The following is a 21,313-nucleotide window of genomic DNA, read 5'->3' on the forward strand; positions in this document are numbered from 1 at the left end:
CCAGCCCCTGTCCCCTTCCCCAGCCCCTGTCCCCTTCCCCAGCCCCTGTCCCCTTAGTCAGCCCTTGTCCCCTTAGTCAGCCCTTGTCCCCTTAGTCAGCCCCATGTCCCCCCTCAGCCCCTGTCCCCTTCTTCGGCCTTTGTCCTCTGCCTCAGCCCCTGTCCCCCCTTCCTCAGCCCCTGTCCCCCCTTCCTCAGCCCCTGTCCCCCCTTCCTCAGCCCCTGTCCCCCCTTCCTCAGCCCCTGTCCCCCCTTCCTCAGCCCCTGTCCCCCCTTCCTCAGCCCATGTCCACCTTCCTCAGCCCCTGTCCACCTTCCTAAGCCCCTATCCTCTTTTGCCCAGCCCATCCCTTTTCTCAGCCCTGTCCCCTTCTTCAGCCCCTATCCCCCTTCCAAAGCCTCGGCCCCCTTCTCAGCCCCTGTCCCACACTTTTCCTCCTCCTTTCCACCCTCTCAGCTCCTGCCCCCTTCCTCAGCCCTATGCCCCCCACTACAGCCCCTAATAACATCCCCACTACAGCTCCTCTCCCCCAATTGCAACCCATATCACCCACACCACAGCCCCTTTCCCAAATTGTAGTCATCGACCTACTGCAGCCCCTATCCGCCCCCCTACATTTCCTAAACCCCCAATTACAGCTTATACCCTCCACTACAGTCCCTGTCCCTTTACTCAGCCCCTGTCTACTGGTTTTAAAAGTGTAAAGATTGGGTGTATGTGTGTATCAGTATGTCTGTCTGTGTGTGTGTGTGTGCGTCAGTATGTCTGTCTGTGTGTGTGTGTGTGCGTCAGTATGTCTGTCTGTGTGTGTGCCAGTTTGTCTGTGTGTGTGTCAGTCAGTATGCCTGTGTGTGTGTGTCAGTATGTCTGTCTGTCTGAGTCAGTATGCCTGTAACAGTGTGTCTTTCTGTGTGTGTCTGTGTGCCTGTCAGTGAGTGTGTGCCTGTCAGTGAGTGTGTGTTTTTTCGTGTGTGTGCCTGTCATTGAGTGTCTGTTTAGGTGACTGCCCCCCTCCCCCCTATCAATCACATGGGAAAGGTGTTTTTTCTCTCCTCTTGGTGCAGTGGGCCACGTGACTGGATTTGCCCCCCGGGCCTAAGGCTGACAGCCCTCCCCTGGTGCTACACATAATTGTACCCTAAACATGTATTCAAATGTTTAACTCCTTTTACTGGACTGTCTAGCCCTTTGCCTTTCTATCATGAAAATTCATCCTGTAAACGCTGTTCTTTTTCTTATGTTACGACAGTTACGTTACTCTGTCCTAGAGTGAATCTGATATTGAGAAAGTATGAATATGAGGCGTGTGTTCCAATCTGTTATCTGTTTGGTCTTGAGCAGTTAATGTACTTGGGAACTTTCTTAATGACCTGATCCTGCAGCCCTTGGAAATGTTATCCTTTGAATATCATGCTACGATAACCCTCGTTTTCATTATTATGGCTCACTAAGAGAGTCCTTTAGAGCAGCGTTTCCCAATTGGTGTTCCGCAGAACCCCAATTGGCGTTCCGCCAAAAGTTTAAAAAAATAAAATGGCCGCGGGCGGCGAGTGAGCAGTGATCTCCCTGCTCAGCTCCCTCGTGTGCACAGCAGTGATTCTGGAGCCGGAATATGACGTCACTCCGGCATCACTAAGAAGTGCGCGAGGGAGCTGAGCAGGGAGATCACTGCCCCCTCACCGTCCGCACGCAAGCCACTCAGCAGCCCCACTGGACCACAGGGACTCCATGCCAGCACGCCTAAAGGTAGGGGGGCTGGGTGGAGTAAAATGTAAACATAAAATAAAATTCCACGATGTTGATACACTATGTCAAAGGGTTCCACGGGAAAAAATAATTGGGAAATTTAGTTAGTGTGAAGGAGTCAGCCTTTGCTCATCTTATACTGGAAATGGTTACTTTCCTCAGTGCTGGATTGAAGCGGTTTGTCCCTTTCACAAATGTATTCATTTTTTTTCGAGTTCAGTGGGCCTTCAGGGGATTCAACTCCATTAAGCCCTGTTTATCTGGCCATGAAAGCTCGGTTTTAAGGATTACTTCAACCAAAAACTAATTTTTTTTTTTTAGAAAAAACTTGTTTTGGTTATAATAACCTTTGCAGTGCTGGAGAAGTTGTATAAAAAAAAATAATAAATAAATTAATAATATAATAAAAATAATGAAAGCATAAACTTACCACTGTTCCAGCACCAAAGCCAAATATTCCTCTAAGCCCAATCCTCCTCCAGTTGCTTGGAGTAACTCTTTAAAGGGTCAGGCTAGACACCATAAAGTAGCCTTAATCAATTTCATCCAGACACGGGCAGAATTGATTTCACTAATTTGCCCAGGTGTCAAATCGTTTGAAACATTGAGCTGTAGCGGTTATGGTGCTTAGACTATTCTTTCAAGGTGTAGAAATACTTTACTAATCATTGAAACACAATGATTTGCTTTAAATCATATCAAAGGATTGTGACAATTTGCACAAATAATTGATGTCTACTTATGTTGTCAGTTTTTGACAAATTTCCAGGATCTGCATTTGCAATGTCAGTAGTGAAGTTGTCTTCGGCTACAAGTTATTACTGCAAATCTTGTCCTCCAGTGGCTTTTCAACTTTTTTTTTTTTTTTTTTTTTTTTTAAGCATTTACTTGATTGAAGAAAAAAAAAAAGTGTGTGTGTTTGTGGTTTGTACTTAATACATTATATTCTATATTTGTGATACTGACTGGTTTCTGCAAAATTAGATGCAAAGTTGGGATATTTCAAGACATGTTTCATCATCATTTCTTTTTAGAATAAAAAAAGATTTGTTTTAATATTATTGAGTCTGAATTATTATATAGTTGCAAGCTCTGCAGGAGTTGGTTACCAGCTTACGTCAGCGAGTAATTGACGGTGACAAATTTGCTAAAGTGAGCAGAACTTTCTGCTACATCCTCATGAACCAAAAAAAAGTGAGCCTTGCATACAACAAACAAAAATTGCTGCAGCCATAAGCCCTCTGTTCCTCCTTAGACTGGTACATATTTTATATGAACGATTTGCACACAACATACAAGTCCTAAGAGATATGTTCTTCATCCTCTCTCATTGCATATTATGGGAGAAGCTGTACCAGCTGCATACATGTAATTCCATTTATGGCTTCATGCATGAAAAACTTGCTTTTTGTGCCATTTGTGTCTTATTGAGTAAAAGTAATAATACATGTTAAACTACCTATCCGTAAAACCGCTGCTGACCATGAATTTCTGAGATACATATCTTCCCCATTAAATCAATGGGAGGACAAGGACTGGCAGAGAAATCTCAGCCACTTTGTGACCCAGCAGAATCTGCTGACTTGAGACAGAAAATGTATGGGTATGTTTTATTGCTTGTTTTGTTTCCTATATTTTTATTTTTTGGATATTTTTTTTCATTATTCATTAGAGCGGAATAAATGCAAGACATCATGTAGTGTCCCTTTTAAATACTCAACATAAACAAACACCACACACAAACTCGCGCACACACACACTGAATAGCACAAGCAATAGCTACTTGGAAGTTTACATTTTTTTTTTTTTTTTTTTTTTTTAAATCTGCTTATCTCAGGACAGCTCCTTATTAAATAGCAAACCAGCAATAAGGTGACTTCCATTTAAAGAATACTCTGTGATTTGAAGAAAATTGGTTGAGCTTTATATGGTCTCTAAAGAGACTGCTCTATCAAATTGACGTAAGAAAATGTGAGTGATTTTTGACGGACTTTTATTTTGAAAAGATTAATAATTTCTAGTGGTAAATCTCTAGAAGACGTGTATATGCTTTGATGTGATTTCATGAGCGTCTGTTCTGTACGTTCTTCCTGCTCAGTAGTGTGCTGCTGTCCACTCATGCACTGGAGGGATAAGAAGAATGTGCTCATTCCATTTTGACAATTGTGTTTTTTCTGTTTACTTTCCAGACAAGTATCAAAGAAGGATTATTACTGAAGCAAACCAGTTCATTTCAGAGATGGAAAAAACGCTATTTTAAGCTGCGAGGCAGAACGCTATACTATGCCAAGGATTCAAAGGTAGCCGAATTGACATAAGTTCTTTAAACCATGTTTTCTTTATGGGTCGTAAAATGCCATCCATTTTTACGTTTTGTTTTAAACGCTTTTGACCGAGATCTTTAATGTTTATTGTATCATGAAAATACGTTTTAACAACCTCAGATTATCCCATTTAAGACTGTTTATGTTATTGCAAAGCTGATGTATTTCTTTTTGCCTACGGTGTGACAGCTGGTAACTGAATGGTAGCTATTCATTAACTGAAGATAGAATAGTTTAAAGTGCCCCTTTTTCCATCACGTAAACTTACCTTTACTAGAGATTCACAGCCATGATGTGTATTACTGGGTAGTGAGGGGCCTTGCTAAAAATAAAGGTTTAGCACTTAACTCTCCCTGACTATTAGATGGCTTATGTCAATGCAATGCATCTGTTTATTGTACATTATCTTCTATCCTGTATACTAAGGGGAGTTAGAAATGGGGGATGTTGTGAACAGGCCAGATGCTTCATTTTTTAATTTATTTTTTTATTGGATGCTTTTCAGCCCCCCTTTTTTATTTACAGACTTAAAGGGACTCAATGAAGTGGGCTGGGTGCCATGTCTCTGTCGTTTTAACCCTACAATTAAAAACATTGCATCCTGCAGAAACAGAAATGTTTACATTACAGGGTTTAAATGTCTATAGAGGCACTTCAGCAGAAATAGCCAAGATAAGCTCCCTTGCAATCAGATGTTCTCATGAAGACCAAATGATTGGCACAGCACAGCATTTAAATGAGCATGTGCACTAGCCTCCTAATTCTTTCCTATGATAAAGCATAGGATTGGCTGAGATCATCAACCTTGAGTAGTGTGGTGTGAGATAAAAATTAAACCTTGTTAAAGGGACACTATAGTCACCAGAACAAATATACGCTCTGCATGGAAATGTTGAACACTCCCCATAGAGAAGCTTTGATTCAGTGCATCTCTATGAGGAGATGTTGATTAGCGCAGCAGAGAGCTTTGCTGCGGGTGATCAAAAGCCTATACGAAGCATTAGATTGACTGAGATCATCATTTTGATCATCTCAGCCATGAAGGCTGAGCGACGCAATGCCAGCCACGGCGAGACTGACATGGCGCTAGAAAAAATATATATTCACTATAGTGTTCATTTTACTAACAATTTTGAAGTGTTTTTATTTATTTATTTATTTTACCCCCCAAACATGATGAGTTGGAATTTGACTGAAATCCCAAGGCAGTCAGATGATATGCATGAGGTAGAAGTCCACTTGTAAGTGCAGCTTTACAGCAAATGCGGCAGTGAGTACATCTTAAAGAAGCTTCTTTGACCACAACTCCACATTTTCTTTCAGCTGTCACATGGATAACGTAGCAGGGATCTTCTTGCATTATGTAAATAGATGCCTCTGGCATAATTGCTCATACGCACAGGATTCTTCACAAGATTCTCTCTAGGATCCCTCTTTCTTTACTCCCCCTGTGGCAATGTAAGCGACTGGGACTAGTGGTTGGAGATATGGAGTGTCATGGGGATATTATAAATTAACTGTTCTTTGGACTGGAGATTGCATTGGGTAAGGGAATTGAGATAATTGATATTGGTTGCAGATGAAATTGATAGGGCTATGTGAGATGGACATGAGTCCAGTGAGGAGAAGATGAGTTTAGTATAAGCTTTTGATTAGATGAGCCTTGAGTAGCGCTTGAGATACCATGGAGGGAGGTGTGCGAGGTTAAAGCATGTAGGTGCGAGGTTGAATGTGTGGACAATGACTTGTGACGAAGGTTGATAGAAACAATGTATTTAATTTCGATGATAATGCCCCACGTCACTGCTCTGTACATACGTAGTCAAAATTCTCTCTTATTTGAGGGACAAACACCTGTTTGCAAGCATTAGCCCAGAAGGCACACATAACCCTGTTTTTAGAAAGACATGTTACTTGGTAGCTTTAAGTGAAAGCTATATGTGCGCAGTAGCAAAACCCTGCATGAGAACAGGCTAGTGTTGCTGGCTTACAATCAGGGGTTAAATTGTTAAAAGGAAGTCTGACAGGTGCGCCGCTAATGTGAATTTGTGTGAATTGCGAGTTACAGATTTGTGGAGAGGCTTACTTGAGGCTTCCTGATTCAAGTCTCCGCCAGAAGTGGAAGCACATGGGCAGAGCCAAACAGTGCTGGATTCAACACTGGGCTTTACTATGTTGTTATGGTCTCCGGACAGAAGTAGTTTATGGCAGAACGGGGGTTAGTGCAAAAAATAAATACATGTTGTTTTATAAGCTTTTTAAATATTTTTAAATAACCCCTAACAAAACAGTTTCTGTGCTTCCTGATGACATAAACATCTGTTATATAAGAGACACTTTAACCCCTTAAGGACACATGACATGTGTGACATGTCATGATTCCCTTTTATTCCAGAAGTTTGGTCCTTAAGGGGTTAAGGAGGGACTCAGAATCTGTGACATCATATATGCATTCATAACAGTCAGAACATAATAACCATATATTTTAGAATGGGGGAGGTTGGACTAATGCAAAAACAATACAGATAACTTTTTAGGCTGATAGCTGTAAACTCATAAACGTTATGCCAGTGTCCCTTTAACCCAAGTCGGCTACATTTCCTGCCTGAGACATAAAGCATCTATTATAACATTTCCTTATCTGATGCTGCAACATTTTCAATTTTAGCTGCTTACAAATGACTCCTCTAATATTATGTGTGTGCTTCTTGTTTCTTTGAAAAGCACAGATATTATAATGCTTATATTTCCTAATCCAAAGCATGTCAGATCTACAGTTGATGTCCCGTGGTTTAAAAGGACTTGTAGAGTAAAATGGATGTGATTTGCCTATTATAATTTCATCCCATGAAATGCAACTGTTGAAGAAAGCATGAGCTCTAGTGTCACAAACTTAAATCTTTTCACTGACGTTCTCTTGCATTTTCTATTCTTTGATAAATAATAATAATAAAAAAAAAATGCATTTGGCTAAAAGATGCCTGTTTAAAATCAGTGTGTGTAACTGGGTGATTTCCACTTAGCGGTGCTTACTTTAAGACCATTTAAGATGATTTACCAGTGTACAAAATCATTATTTAAAAAGCTGTGGCTACAAATAGAAGAATTCCAATTCAGCCTGGCCTCAGCACTGAAAGGCACAGAGAAGCCACACATTTTTTTAAAGAATTATTTTAGTATCTCTTTATGCAACCCCTATGGGAAATGCTATTTTGGCAGAACAATCACAGATTACCACACACAGTACTGGGACACAGTGTTTTTATTTGAGGCAGAAATCCACACTATTTTTACTCTCACTGTTTGACGTCAAAGCGCTGTAGAGCTGATTTTTGCAGTTACACAGTATTCCAATAGTAAACCAAATAAGGCAGTTAGAACAGAGGTTGGCTTTGTATGTCTGGCAGTAGTGGTGGAGGGGTTACAGTCCCTGAACCACTACCTCTACATGGCATTTAAATTTTATTTTTGGGGTGATCAACATTGTAATTATCCTTTCTAATTATCTGCTTTATTGAATCCCTTTTCAGGGTTGGTATTTAAAAGCCATCTTAAAAAGATTTTCAAATTTACTCATGAACATATTCAGCACTGAACCAACATTCCAGATTGTGTGTGTGTGTGTGTGTGTGTGTGTATGTGCAATGTTGTGGCTGATCATTGTATTGTTGGGTCCTTCTTGATAAAAAAACAAAAACCTTACTCTGTTAAAAAAGATGTACAATTAAAATTAAACAAATTGAACAGTGTGCAGCTGATGCTCTTGTGGATCTCTGTGAAAGCCCCATATTGGTTGTTTCAGCCCCTAAAGTGCCTCTTCCCCCTTCCCGGCAATGTCTGTTTCGCAGTATAAGTAAAACCCACCAATAGAGACCTGATCATGTAGATTGACCGCTGCACTCTGTGTGTCCACATTTCAGAGAGCCTCACCATGTTACATATAAAGAAACTTGGAAATTTGCTTAGTATGTTGTGGTCTTAAGGGGGTCACCATACCACTGAGATTATTATGCTGTTTTGACAAATATGAAACTGTTTGTTAGAGAGGTCTGTATATATAATATATAATAGTCTTGACATCCTAAATGTATATGTTGCATACAAAATGCCTTTCTTGATATAATTAAGCATGAGTGATTTTCATCACATAGTTGTACTGCTTAGGAATAGTAATTTTAAGCAATATTATATATTTTTTTCCTGTACAGTCAAAGTAGCAGGGTTCACAATTTATCACATTTATGTTTTGTATACCTCTGTTAATTATGAGTTAAATAATCATCTTATTTTTTTTTTCTGCTCACAGTCTCTAATATTTGACGAGGTTGACTTGTCAGACGCCAGCGTAGCTGAATCAAGCACAAAAAATGTCAACAACAGCTTCACGGTAAGGTGTTCATAAGATTTTAGAATTTTTTGCTTTTTTATGGATAGGCCTTTTGTTTAAAGGGACACTATAGTCACCTGAACAACTTTAGCTTAATGAAGCAGTTTTGGTGTATAGAACATGCCCCTGCAACCTCACTGCTCAATCCTCTGCCATTTAGGAGTTAAATCCCCTTGTTTATGAACCCTAGTCACACCTCCCTGCATGTGACTTGCACAGCCTTCCATAAACACTTCCTGTAAAGAGAGCCCTATTTAGGCTTTCTTTATTGCAAGTTCTGTTTAATTAAGATTTTCTTATCCCCTGCTATGTTAATAGCTTGCTAGACCCTGCAAGAGCCTCCTGTATGTGATTACAGTTCAATTTAGAGATTGAGATACAATTATTTAAGGTAAATTACATCTGTTTGAAAGTGAAACCAGTTTTTCTTTCATGCAGGTTCTGTCAATCATAGCCAGGGGAGGTGTGGCTAAGGCTGCATAAACATTTAACTCCTAAATGACAGTGAATTGAGCAGTGAAATTGCAGGGGAATGATCTATACACTAAAACTGCTTTATTTAGCTAAAGTAATTTAGGTGACTATAGTGTTCCTTTAATGGTTTGCTTAAAACATATTTCCACATTTTGAATATGTAAATAAAAAATAATCCATTCTTGATTTTAAATTGATGTCTTCATGAATAATACGTACCTGCCTTCCATACAAAAGAGTCTTAATTGTTTGTTGATTAATGTGGGGTTATCCTCATCCTTTTTCAATATTCTCTGTTATCGTACTTATATCTTAACCAAGGGAGAGTGCACCCACTACCATTAATGTAGTCAAGAAATAAAACCAAATGTCCAGCAAGCCTTACAGCAAAAAGCTATTTCTTTTTCAGATGTACTGTACACACTAACCGGTAGCATTTCAACTACGCTACTGGTCTTTATTAAACCTGGCTGAAATGTTATTTATGTTTGCGTATCTGAATAAAAGGACGAGAACTTATTGCTTTAGTGATGTTAAAATAATGTCTCTTTAAAAACAAAACAAAAAAGCATTTAGGTTTGGTGCAGAATGGTGTGATGTGTTCTTTGCCCACTATTAAGAGATGTGTTGGGGCAAGTTGTGGGACGCAGTCTTTTGATTGTTTGTGTTATGTCCTCTTCTACAGTATAACCAAAGCTTATCCAATATGTCACAGCTCACCTGTTGCTCTCTCACTGCTGCTGATCATTGTATCCAGTGGCGTACGTACCGCGGTCGCAGGGGTCGCAGCTGCGACCGGGCCCGGCACTCCAGGGGGCCCAGCCACCCTGCGGCCCCCCGCGACCGGGTAGCAGCTGCCACACTTTGCGGCCCCGGCTGTGCGGCAAACCGCCGGGGCCGCATGTCAAGGGGTCCATCGGGTGGCCCATGCTGTCAGGGCCACCCGATGGACATGGATTTGAAGGGGGCCCGGTCTGCGCTGAGCGCTTTAAGTGCTCAACCGGGCCCCCTGTGATGAGATCATCACGGCTGGGAGGAAGTGACCGCACGTCACTCCTCCCAGCATACTGAGAGCCCGCGCGGGAGGAAACAGAAAGGAGGAGGGAGTCAGAGTGGGAACTCTGACTCCCATCAGGCTGAGCCACCACTGGACCCACACATGGTAGGAAACATTTTGTGTATTTGTGTCTCTGTATGTATGTGTCTCTGTATGTGTGTATGTATGTCTGTGTATGTGTGTATGTATGTCTGTGTCTCTGTGTGTGTATCCATATGTATGTCTGTGTCTCTGTGTGTGTGTGTGTGTATGTATGTGTCTGTGTCTCTCTGTGCGTGTGTATGTATGTCTGTGTCTGTGTCTCTGTATGTGTGTATGTCTGTGTCTATCTGTATGTATGTCTGTGTATGTATGTTTGTGTCTGTGTCTCTGTATGTGTGTATGATTGTGTGTCTGTGTCTCTGTGCGTGTGTCTGTTTCTGTATGTGTGTATCTGTATGTGTGTATGTATGTGTGTGTGTGTCTCTGTATGAATGTGTCTGCGTGTGTGTCTCTGTATGTATGTGTCTGCATGTGTGTATGTATGTGTCTGCATGTGTCTGTCGGGGGTGTGTGTATGTGTTTGTGTCTGTATGTATGTGTCGGGGGGGAGGGGCCCACAGTCAGGGGGGAGAGGTTCACGGTGGGGGGGGCCCACGGATCAGTTTCGCACCGGGGCCCCATGGAGTGTGTGTACGCCACTGATTGTATCTTAGGTTAGGGGGCCTGGTTGGTGATTGTGACTGGGGCGTTCTTTTGTCTATCTGTATGTTTGCAGTTCCCAATGCTCCTATGTTGCACAGAGAGACAGATGCCACTCCAGTCTTCTGCCAAGCTGTAGGCACACCTAGGACAGCCATAATTGGTTTCCTGCTGTTAAGTGACGCCCACTGGCTTGACAAGGAGATTAGAGAAGTGCCCTGTAACCTGTACTCAATTTAAACACTTTTTTTTACCTAAAGATTAGTTGTTTGTGTAACCTGTACTCTCATTTGACATTTAGTGTAATACGTGGGATTTCTGACCCCCTGGCCTGTTTAAATGTTCATGAACTTTGATGCCTGGACTTTGACCATGTGATAAACTCATTTTCTGATCTCTTGTGGGTGTTACTTGGCAGTTGCATTCACCTTGTAAAAGATTTGATTGGTCTAATGCCATTGTGTATGTAATTAGAGGTTTGGGTGTATTAACATTTGATGTGTGCAACACACATAAATAAATATGACATGCTCATCTGCTTTTAATAGAGAGGTTGGGAAGTAGGCATGATACCAAATCAGTAGGTATTGCTGGAGGGTGTGTTATATGTGATTGCTCCATGAAATCTCCAGCTATGAGTCTTATCGCCTTTTTAATGCTTCCCTTTTGCATTTGCTTACTTCTTTATCCGTGTTTCTCATGAGAGACTTTATTGAGAATTGAACACTATGCATCAAGTCAGTAAGATAGATCAGCACATCTAATCTGGCTATGAATTATGTGAAAAGAAATTGATCACCAAAGTGCTTCAAAATGTATTACCTTTTAGTCTCAACCTCGAACTGTTGACATGACCATTAATTTTAAGTATGATATTTAAACCATAAGTCTTTTACGACTATGCTTTCTGCCCTAGTTAGAAAATGTTACCTGGGAGAAATGAAATGCATTTTATGGAAAGCACAAACAATAGAATACTGTCACAAGACCAAATATTTAAATGAAACGTATAAAGAGCTAATAAACCATGGCAATTGGTATACATGCATTTCTGTTTATCATAATTTAACTTGGGAGGTGTCTGTAGATATGTAGTGTACCCAAAATGTTCCGAACGGGGCACACTAAGCATCACAGCAACCTTTGCACATTGCATATGCCGTGGTGTATAGAGTTCCTGTCATTGTCATTGAACCCAGTGGCGTATAACTTAAGCAATTCTTCAAAGTTCCCTGTGCAATGGATCCTTGCAGAAGACAATTTTAGTCCTTTCTTACTTTACAAGATCCTTCAGCTTGTGTCTGGCCATCGAGGTCTTGCACAAATCTCTGCCTCTCTTAGAGCTTTAAGGCTTTATGCATGTGTAGTCAGTGCTCCGGAGAACACAACTCTGCACAGACCTGTCAATAGGCGTCTAACAGCCACATAATGGCTGCTCTCTGCAGATTCATCAGTTCAGCGCTTCGTATCTGAGCCACAGATCTAGCTAAAGCAAATCTAGAGTTCGGAAATCATCCTAGTTCCCATACATAGTCTATAACCCATTGTACAGCGCTACGGAATTTTCTGGCGCTTTTCAAATAATAATAATAATATAACGGCTATTAAGCACCAAATGGATTCTAAGGGTAACCGTATTAGACCTGCTCCAGTGGTATGCACAGTAGTGCTTAGAACCTTATTCAGTTGAAGACATACAAGACATGCTTTTTTAAGGATCTCTTTCTTCTAATCTTTACTCCCTTTTTTTCTCCCCATTACTGATGGATATATGTGTACTGCTTCATTTGGTGGTAGATGGTGCCAAGTTATATATCTAAAATAAAGAATGAATAATAAACACTCATAAGATGCTATTGCTGGGGCATACTAAGCTCCTGATGATCACCTTCCAGAAGCATATGTTAAATGTAGTTCCAGTACAACCTGTATTACATATATTTTGTGTATAGATTTCAGTGGAAAGTCTTTATCTAACAGCATAACTGTAAGAGAACGTTAAACCATACTGTTACGATATCATCTTTAGATAAATCATAAAAAACTGACCATTTCAGAAACTGGTATATTTTTTTCCATCTCCTTGTGACCTGTTTGTTGAACTTAAATGACTTTCTGAAAATCAATTACAGCTAAAAATAGCGTGTCTACATTTAGACGCGTGCCAAGGTAAATACTTGTTTAGCGCACACCTGCATTGAGTGTACTCTCCCACAGTGTAAGCTTCAAATGTTTTAGTTTTAGAGAGGCGTTTTCCACTTTTAAATAAATATGTTAAGATAGGGTCTACTATAATATTTCTTGGGGTGTTGGGTATTGGTGAGAACGAATAGTTATAAGGAAAAAAAGTGTCCTTTTGCAATTTTTAAAGAATTTATCTCAGTGCAGAATATGTAAGAAGCATTGTGGGAATTTTATTTTCAAAACCTTTTATATAAAGAGATGTCTTTATTGTTTAAACAGCTCAAATAAGATAAGTCTTTACTTTTCTTAAAGACAACTACATGTGTTAAGGGAAACCTCATGCTCGATGTAACATTTGTTAAATAGATAATGAAAAAATATATGTAAATAATACTCTTTTGGGGTTATCAACTAAACTCCAAATTACAGAGAGCTGAAAATCAAATGGCAAATTATAGGCAAAAAAGTCTTATTTGGATTCATTTTACAATGTGTCTACATGCCTCCCAGCAATGTGAAATATAGAATTAAGATATAACGGGTAAGGCAATGAGGGGGGCATTGCCAATACTTAACCCGCTTTACTGGTGACACCATAAAAGGTGGGCTCACCCAGAACAGTGGCAGTGCCACCCACTGACAAACTGTCTGGCCGGCCCGCAGCCTTCAGAACCATGCTAGGAGCACTGCTGAAGTGGGCTTAAGGTATATGTGATTGCGTGGTCATCCTATCACTACGGTTTCCATAGATATACATATTTGGAAAACTGTGGTTGAACAATGAGTTGGCTTTCATGCTTATTTACAAAACTGGTATTGGCACTAAAAAAAAAAGTGAGCTTTTTGTGAACTTTGAGAAGGTATTTGCATTTACCTTTAAAACTAAATCACATTAACCTTGCATAATTTCATTCCTGCATCCATTTTCTCATGTTTTTTTTATCACCGCAAATGCCCAAACTTTAATTTTGAAAGGATTAAAATCCATGTGGATTAGAATGCAATATGTACATTATATTCACTGGAAAATCAATCCTCCAGAACAGTTTAATCTCTTGTAATGGCTCATACAGACCTAGGAGCTAAGCTAAAGCATGTTAGCAGTTCATTTTACAAGTATGGGGGAATGGTTGCTCCCCCATTACTCTTTCATTCTTAGGTCTAAAGAAGTCACAGTGTGCAAAGAATAATAAAAATAATAAACGCTTACAATCAATGTGATCCTATTATAGTGATTGTCAGAAAAACAGAGAAATACACGTTCTCTTGAATTTACAGTGTTTGATTCAAATCTGCCTCTTCTGCAGGGACCAGGAAGTAGCTATGATTTCTTCATCATGATTGTTGCTTTGTCACTTTAATTCTACAATATTGTACTGTAACAAATGTCTATATTTGTGTTCAGTGGCTATAAAAATGCTGTTTCGTGCACATCAAACAGTAGCTGGCAAAGTACACATTGTAAATACCAACTCCTCCTTTCAATCTGCTTTACATAGAAAATGAAAGATTAACAGACTCCCAACTTCACCCTTTGTAGAGCCTGTACTTTAAATTGAGAATGCACTGTGTATACAGTAGACTGTCAGTAACAAATGTTGGGGGATTTTCGGTAGTTTTTAAACCCGAAGCTCAACAAACATTAAATTTAATTAAATGCCGTGAAAAGGAGCAATGTCTTATGATTGACCATTTGTCATGTACAAGTTGTGTATGCAAATAAAATGAAATGTTTGTGTTTGTGTCTATGTAGATAAAAATTTCAGTCCTTCAGATTTACTTCAAGACTGCTTTGTGACTGTGACGTTTTAAAAACTTGTTGGATAAACTTTAATGTTTGTAAACTCCATTAGACAAATTTAGTTTAAACATAATTTTCCTTTTACCTTTGAATAATTGCACTTGATAATTGTTGCATTTGGTATGCACACAAATGTATTGGTTGTAGCCCCCCTTGATGGGGACCTTTTGTGTAAGTCTGTCAAGCATACACTTTTCCAGCATACCTAGAGATAGGACACCGGTTGGGTCAGTGTCCACCACCCTGCAGTGGGTGTGGAATGCATAAGAAAGAAGCAGCAGGCTCCTTTAAGGTGCATGTTCTGTCTAGCTTTTTTTTTTCTTTTTTTTTTTATAGTTTAATCATTGTAAAAAAAAATATATATATATTTTTTTATAATTCTTTATTTTTGACAGTGCAGTAGGGAGTACACGAATTGTAGTGGCATAATAAGTTGGCATATAAGGTTTTTTTTTTTTTTTTTTTTTTGAAAGGCTAGGAAAACCTATAACAAATCAAATGTGTGGGAGTCCCAGCCCATTTAGCAGCCCTAGTCAGTCCCTTTCTTATATAGTAGGTGTTTGGGCATAAGGGTTGGTGAGACAGATGTCTCATGAGTTGTTGAGGCTTGCAGAAATGTATACTTTGGGCAAGTGAGTTTAAGGCTGGATGGAAATGAATTAAGTAGGGGAGGACAGTTTAAGAGTGGGGTTCGTCTAGTGTTATCCCCAGGGTGCATATGTTTGTCGATTCAGTGTGTCGTGGATGTCCCTGTCGGGAGTTACCTCCCTCCTGATACAGGCAGTAAGTCGCAAGCGGTGCTTTCTTTAAGTTATCGAGAGGAGGGGGGGGGGGAAATCGCTTAGTGCGCATTGTGCCCATGTCTAGGATTTCTAAGTGCGAGTGTACCAGAGGGGTTAGCCCTTTTGTGTGGGTTGGCCACATCAGTCAGAGTATGTGAGATGTCATGGAAACAATACTAAAACAATTAACTGAGAGAAAAAGAGAAAACATCATTATAAACGTAAGCGTCTTGGGAACAGAGAAAGTTCAAACCAGGCTCGTAAGTCATAAGTTCGAGGATTCACCGATTCACCGGTGGTGGTGTTGGAGGGGACCCGATCGTCAATCAGGTAAAATGAGGGTGGTTTATCAGAGTGAAGCTCTCTGGTCAGTCTCTCCGGTCCTGGGCGCAATGCCGTGCGGGGGATGAACTCTTCAATGGCAGAGGGGTCTATGTGTGTCAGTCCCGTGCCGGCCACTCTCTGTGGTCCCGTGATGCCTATCTTGTGCATTTGGGCTTCCAATTCCGCATAGCTCCGTGCCTTGTAGGCAATGTTCATGTGGGTAGATAGAAGCTGCTTGGGTATTCCCCAGCGGTACGAGATGTCTTTTGCTTGAAGGAGCTGCAGTAGCGGTCTTAGTCACCTGCGCCATGTGATAGTGTTGCGGGTGAGATCTGGGAACAGCATCAGAGATGAGCCCTCAAAGTGTAGTGGGGTCTTCCCCCTCGTAGCCGTGAGCAGAAGGGCCTTGTCGGACATTGATTGAAATCGGATGATGAGGTCAGCGGATGCTGTCGTGGGCGCTGTGGGTGGCTTTGGCAGGCGGAATAGGCCATCTAGTCTCGCCGCTTTGGCCTGCTTGGGTGAAAACAACCTATTTTACTGTAAATTGTAGAATTTGGAAAAGAGGTTATCTTTACACTTTTTATTAGCTCTTCTTAAGGTCCACCAAATGTTACACTGACGTCATCACAATCTTGTCCTAAGAACTGTTCACTAGCATTTGGTTGAACCCTCTTCCTCCGTTTAGAGCGCATGCATGCATTTCTCTCTCTCTCTCTCTCTCTCTCTCTCTCTCTCTCTCTCTCTCTCTCTCTCTCTCTCTCTCTCTCTCTCTCTCTATATATATATATATATATATATATATATATATATATATATATATATATATATATCTCTATATATATATATATATATGTGTGTATATGTATAAATAGATAGATATATAGATAGATATATTATATAAAAGAAAATGTTCTAAATGGAGGAAGGGAACTTTGTAGCTGCTCCTTGCTGACTGCAAGGGTAGAAGCCAATTACACCTGCCACCAGTGTGCAGTGCACGTTGATAACAGACATACTGTTTGCTTGGAACTCCCATTAAGCAGCCTGTACCAGGGCTGTCTAAGTCATGTCTAAGTCTGAGGGCTGTCTAAGTCATGTGTGCCGTGGGTGCATCTAACCTCCGGCACAAAATTGCAAATTGCTCTTAACGCTGCACATACGGATTCCGACCACCATGACCACTTCTAAAAGCAGAAGTATTCTTGGTGGTTGGAGTAAACTTTAAATATCATTAGAAAGGCATAGATCATCACCGAGTCTTTAGGTTTTAAAAAGCCACATGTAGGCAACCTGTATTTCTATTAGTGTTCAAAATTTCACAGTTACTAGTAGTACCCCACAGTTGTACTGCTCAAACTGCTCTGGAATAGCTTGATATCTACTCTGGGGTCCACCCTAACTCCACTACTGTTGACAGCTAAGCCCCGCAGTGCACAGCTCAGCTCATGGTTTGAGAGCGTACAGCTGGCACAGTTTCAAGTGGAACTCTATAAGATATCACAACACGTTGACAAGAAATAATCTTAGGGACTTGGAATAACAGCTCGAGGATGGTCATGTAAACTTGCAGTTTAAATACAGTCTGATGGTATAACCATGTGTCACCATGTGACTGTGAAAAGCTCCACCATCTTTGTGCAAATATTATGAATTCATGTGGAATTTATGTTGATTATATATAAAGTCCATCAAAATAAATGTATAATGTTGCCCACACACCAGATCTGCTGTAGACACCCAAGAATTACTTCTTCTTTCCCTTTTGTACAATATTTAAATGCTAGTAATTGAGCAGGTGTTTATGTATTTATTTTAAATCCAATTTCCTATTGTTAAAAACCCAAGGGCATTAGTTCGCCCAAAGCATCTAGCAATCAGACAATCGGATCATCTACCATGTGTAATATATTGAAGCTGCATTTATTGTTAGAATAAAAAAAAAAAATGAAACAAGATGGATGTCTGTTCTAATGGATGAATTCTTTCCAGCCGCAGATGTACTTATCGTTGATCTGTATTTTCATGTTGATTAATGAAAGTGGATGAGAATGTAATTATAGTCATAATAGTAAGCCTGGCAACAGACTCTCTTTCAGTGTAAGGAAACCTTTTACGTGTACGCATCATTGGAATGTACAGTAAATGAAGGATTCACCAAAGTATAAAATCGTTGGTGTTCATATCCGTCATTAAAGGGATATAAGATGGAGGCAAACAGTTCCATATTCACAGTAAATACAGCAGGGTGCATACATTTAATTTTATATTTTCTGATGTCACATAAACATATTTGCTAAATATACATGTTCATTAAAATACCTAAGAAGTTACAGTTCCCCTTTAATGCTAAGTTTATATGAAATTTAAATCCACCATTGTAAGACTCTGTATAAGACACTGGTGATGGTCCATAGATATGCATTCATCCAATGCAACAGCCATCCTTGTAATTTCTAACTCTATTATGTTGGTATAAATGACACAAAATAAAATTTGAGGGAAAAAAATAAATGAAAGCAACACTATAGTGTCAGAAATACAGATATTTTCTTCCTCACCTCCATGGCTGAGATTCTTATAGGAAAGTATTGGTATAAGCTATTGCGCATGCGCATCAAAACACTGTGCGCCAATCAGCATTTGCTCATAGAGATGTATTGAATGAATGCATCTCTATGGCGAATGTTCAGTTTCTCCATGCAAAGTGTGGAGACGCTAAACGCGGATGCAGCACTGAACTAGGAGGCACCTCTAATGGACGTCTGAGTGATTACACCTAGAGGTTTTACTAGGTAGCAATGGAAACACTTCCTTTTCTTTGAAAAGGCAGTGTTTACAGTGCCAACACTGCAGGGACTATTTATAGACACGTGAACCACTATATTAATCTGTAGTAGTTCTGGTAACTATAGTGTCCCTTTAAATATGTTCTAAAATGGTGCAGGTCGGTAAGGCTAAAGTCTAGCAGACAACCTTAAAGTTTATTCCAAGCAGAAAAAACACTGCAGCTTATTGTAGTTGTTATAATGCTAGAAAGCCATGGATGAGTTTTTTGGGGTTTTTTTTTTTTTTTTTGTATTGCCTTGTATTCTTTGGTACACTTAGCTCACTTTATATGCTGAATATGTCATAATGAGTAAATATTTTTGAGTGCTGGACTGTGGCAGTATTTGCTGGCATAAAATGTTTGCAGCCCTTTTTGCACTGACAAATTTCTATTGAACAGGAGTTAAAAGCCATTTACCCACACTTTTCAGATAAAATATTTGCACGGATTAATGGGGAAGTGAAATTCTTCAGTGATGTTTGGGATAGAGTAAGGAGTTTAGTGTCAATCTCCTGTTGTTTTTTTTTTTTGGTCAAGATTGATGATCTCAACCCAATGCTTTCCCATAGTTTTTAGAGTCCAGTGTGTGCACCAAGCAAATGCTCTCTGTGATAGTCATTTGACCTATCGCCCAGTTTAACTTGGTTATAGCTACGGAAGCACCTCCGAAGGACAGCCACTAGAGGCATGGTAACCCTGCAATAAAAACATTGCAGTTCCTGCAAAACCGCAATGATTTCCACTGTAGGGTTAAAAGACAGGGGCGCTCTGATGGAAGTGGTCACCGCCTGAGTCCCTTCAGTTACAAGAGACCACCATGAACAGTTTTGCAAACCAGATTAATTATTGGCCACCATGATATGTCATTGGGTATAGAGAGGCTGAATCTGAACATCACTGAGCCAGTGAATACATCCTTCCTTCATTACATTTAATCCAACACTTGATTCACTGCTCTGCATTATGTCGAGTACACTTATTCCTACAATTGCTTTAAATCATATTCATTACTTGCATGTGACTCATGTTTGGCTGTAGTACAATGCAGGGAATCCTTACCATGATGTCAGAATGTTTGCCCAAACAAAAAACATGTCTGCATTGCATTGCTAATATTAGCAAATTGCTTGCTCATTAGAAAAGTAGGGATTACATTTTAGTTATTTGGCTGATCTGTGCTCATGTTGATGAGCACTCTTGGAAAACATGTATAGTAAAAGAAAGCTACAAAGACTGAAGTCACAAAACCTCTATATGGCTCCAAGTTTTTGCAACTGTCACATGTCACTTTGTAAATCTTGTCTATAGCTTGTAATATCCACTTTTGAATCTCTTAAGCATTTTTAATTACAGGTAAAGTCATAGTTTTGTTATGGTTCGATGTGAGACTAAGCTGAACCATTCAGAGTATTGTAAATCGCACAGAAAAAATACAGTGAATTTATGTACACATTTTGAAGATAATAAATAAAAACATGAACTATTAAAAAGACTTCTGATTCTCCTTGTTTTCTGCAAATCAACATAGTCTGCTAGTGGCAGAATGGATATTTATATATATATCTATATCATACCAACGGAGTTGTGGTGGGGAAAAAAGTGGCGATAAAAACCCCTTCCACCTGACGTAAGTGGATAGTTAATACATTGCTAAACACAAATACACACATACCAGTCAAGCCATAAGACTTGCTTTTCCCACAGCTGAGAACTTTCTAGTAAAATGGTTTTTCGTGAACAGAAAACTTAAAGAGTAACTGATCCCTCGTTGAAAGCTATCAGAGAACTCATTGTAATCACTGCATGTGTATACCATGTGCAAATATGTATGGATTACATAGGTCAGAAGGAATCCATTAGAGAAGTGAAAAAAATGACCCAAAAATGCAACTGCTCAATTATTTTAAATGCTAAAAATCTTCTCTCATACATACACCCACCACCACCACCACCCGTTTACCCTTGCAGGATGTGTAACTACATTATTGCCAAAGACTGTTTATCTTTTGGAAATATTGTAACATTTTGCAGAACTGTATTTATTGATCCAATTCTGCATGCGAAGATGTGCTCATTCTGTCCAAGTCATCAATACAGATTTCTAAACACATGCTACTTATTTTGAGGGGGGAATAAGTGAAACAATTAGATCAGAATGCAATTATTATTATTATTATTTTTCTCAAAAGTTGCAGCTAAATTAACATGGGATAAAATTGTGGGTATTTTGCAAGGTTTCCAAAGACTGTTATGATGTTTTACAGTTTGGCACTTAGTGCTGTAATAGCTTTTCCAGTTAATAATGGGAGTTTTAGAGCAGATTCCCTTGGCCCTTCTGCCACCCACATTTCTTTGCATCTCAATTAACTTTTACATCAATATGCTTCCTGTTATAGATGTAATGAATGCTCTTTACCTTTTACATCTCCAAACACATGGATTGTAAGGCTGGGTTCCACGTTTTTCAAACTATTAAGCTCCATGATCTTGTAAACAAGATTCCCATGTGTGTAAACTTGCTATATTATGAATACTGTAAATATAAATAAATTATATATAATCATTCTATTCAGAAACATAATGAGCAATGTTGAGCAATTATAACATTCTTGCATTGCCCCAACAGCAGTGGCAAGACATTTAGTTGAACAGCATATAACATACATAAGGCATTTGATTGTACTGCACATTTTTAAGTGTTATGGGGTACAAGCTAGTCAGAA

At 39.6% G+C, this 21,313-nt stretch overlaps 1 protein-coding gene across 4 annotated transcripts in view; it reads left to right on the top strand.

Moving 5' to 3' along the window:
• Positions 1-21,313, top strand: part of DGKH (diacylglycerol kinase eta) — a 228,624-nt gene that overhangs the window by 130,336 nt on the left and 76,975 nt on the right. For all 4 annotated transcript variants that reach the window (XM_063425971.1, XM_063425969.1, XM_063425972.1 and 1 more), the window contains 2 exons: positions 3,936-4,046; positions 8,377-8,457. In XM_063425971.1, coding sequence (XP_063282041.1) covers positions 3,936-4,046; positions 8,377-8,457 — 192 coding nt within the window. The remainder of the gene's footprint in view (positions 1-3,935; positions 4,047-8,376; positions 8,458-21,313) is intronic.

The sequence above is a fragment of the Pelobates fuscus genome, chromosome 1 (genome assembly GCF_036172605.1).
Source record: "Pelobates fuscus isolate aPelFus1 chromosome 1, aPelFus1.pri, whole genome shotgun sequence".
NCBI classification, from domain to species: domain Eukaryota; kingdom Metazoa; phylum Chordata; class Amphibia; order Anura; family Pelobatidae; genus Pelobates; species Pelobates fuscus.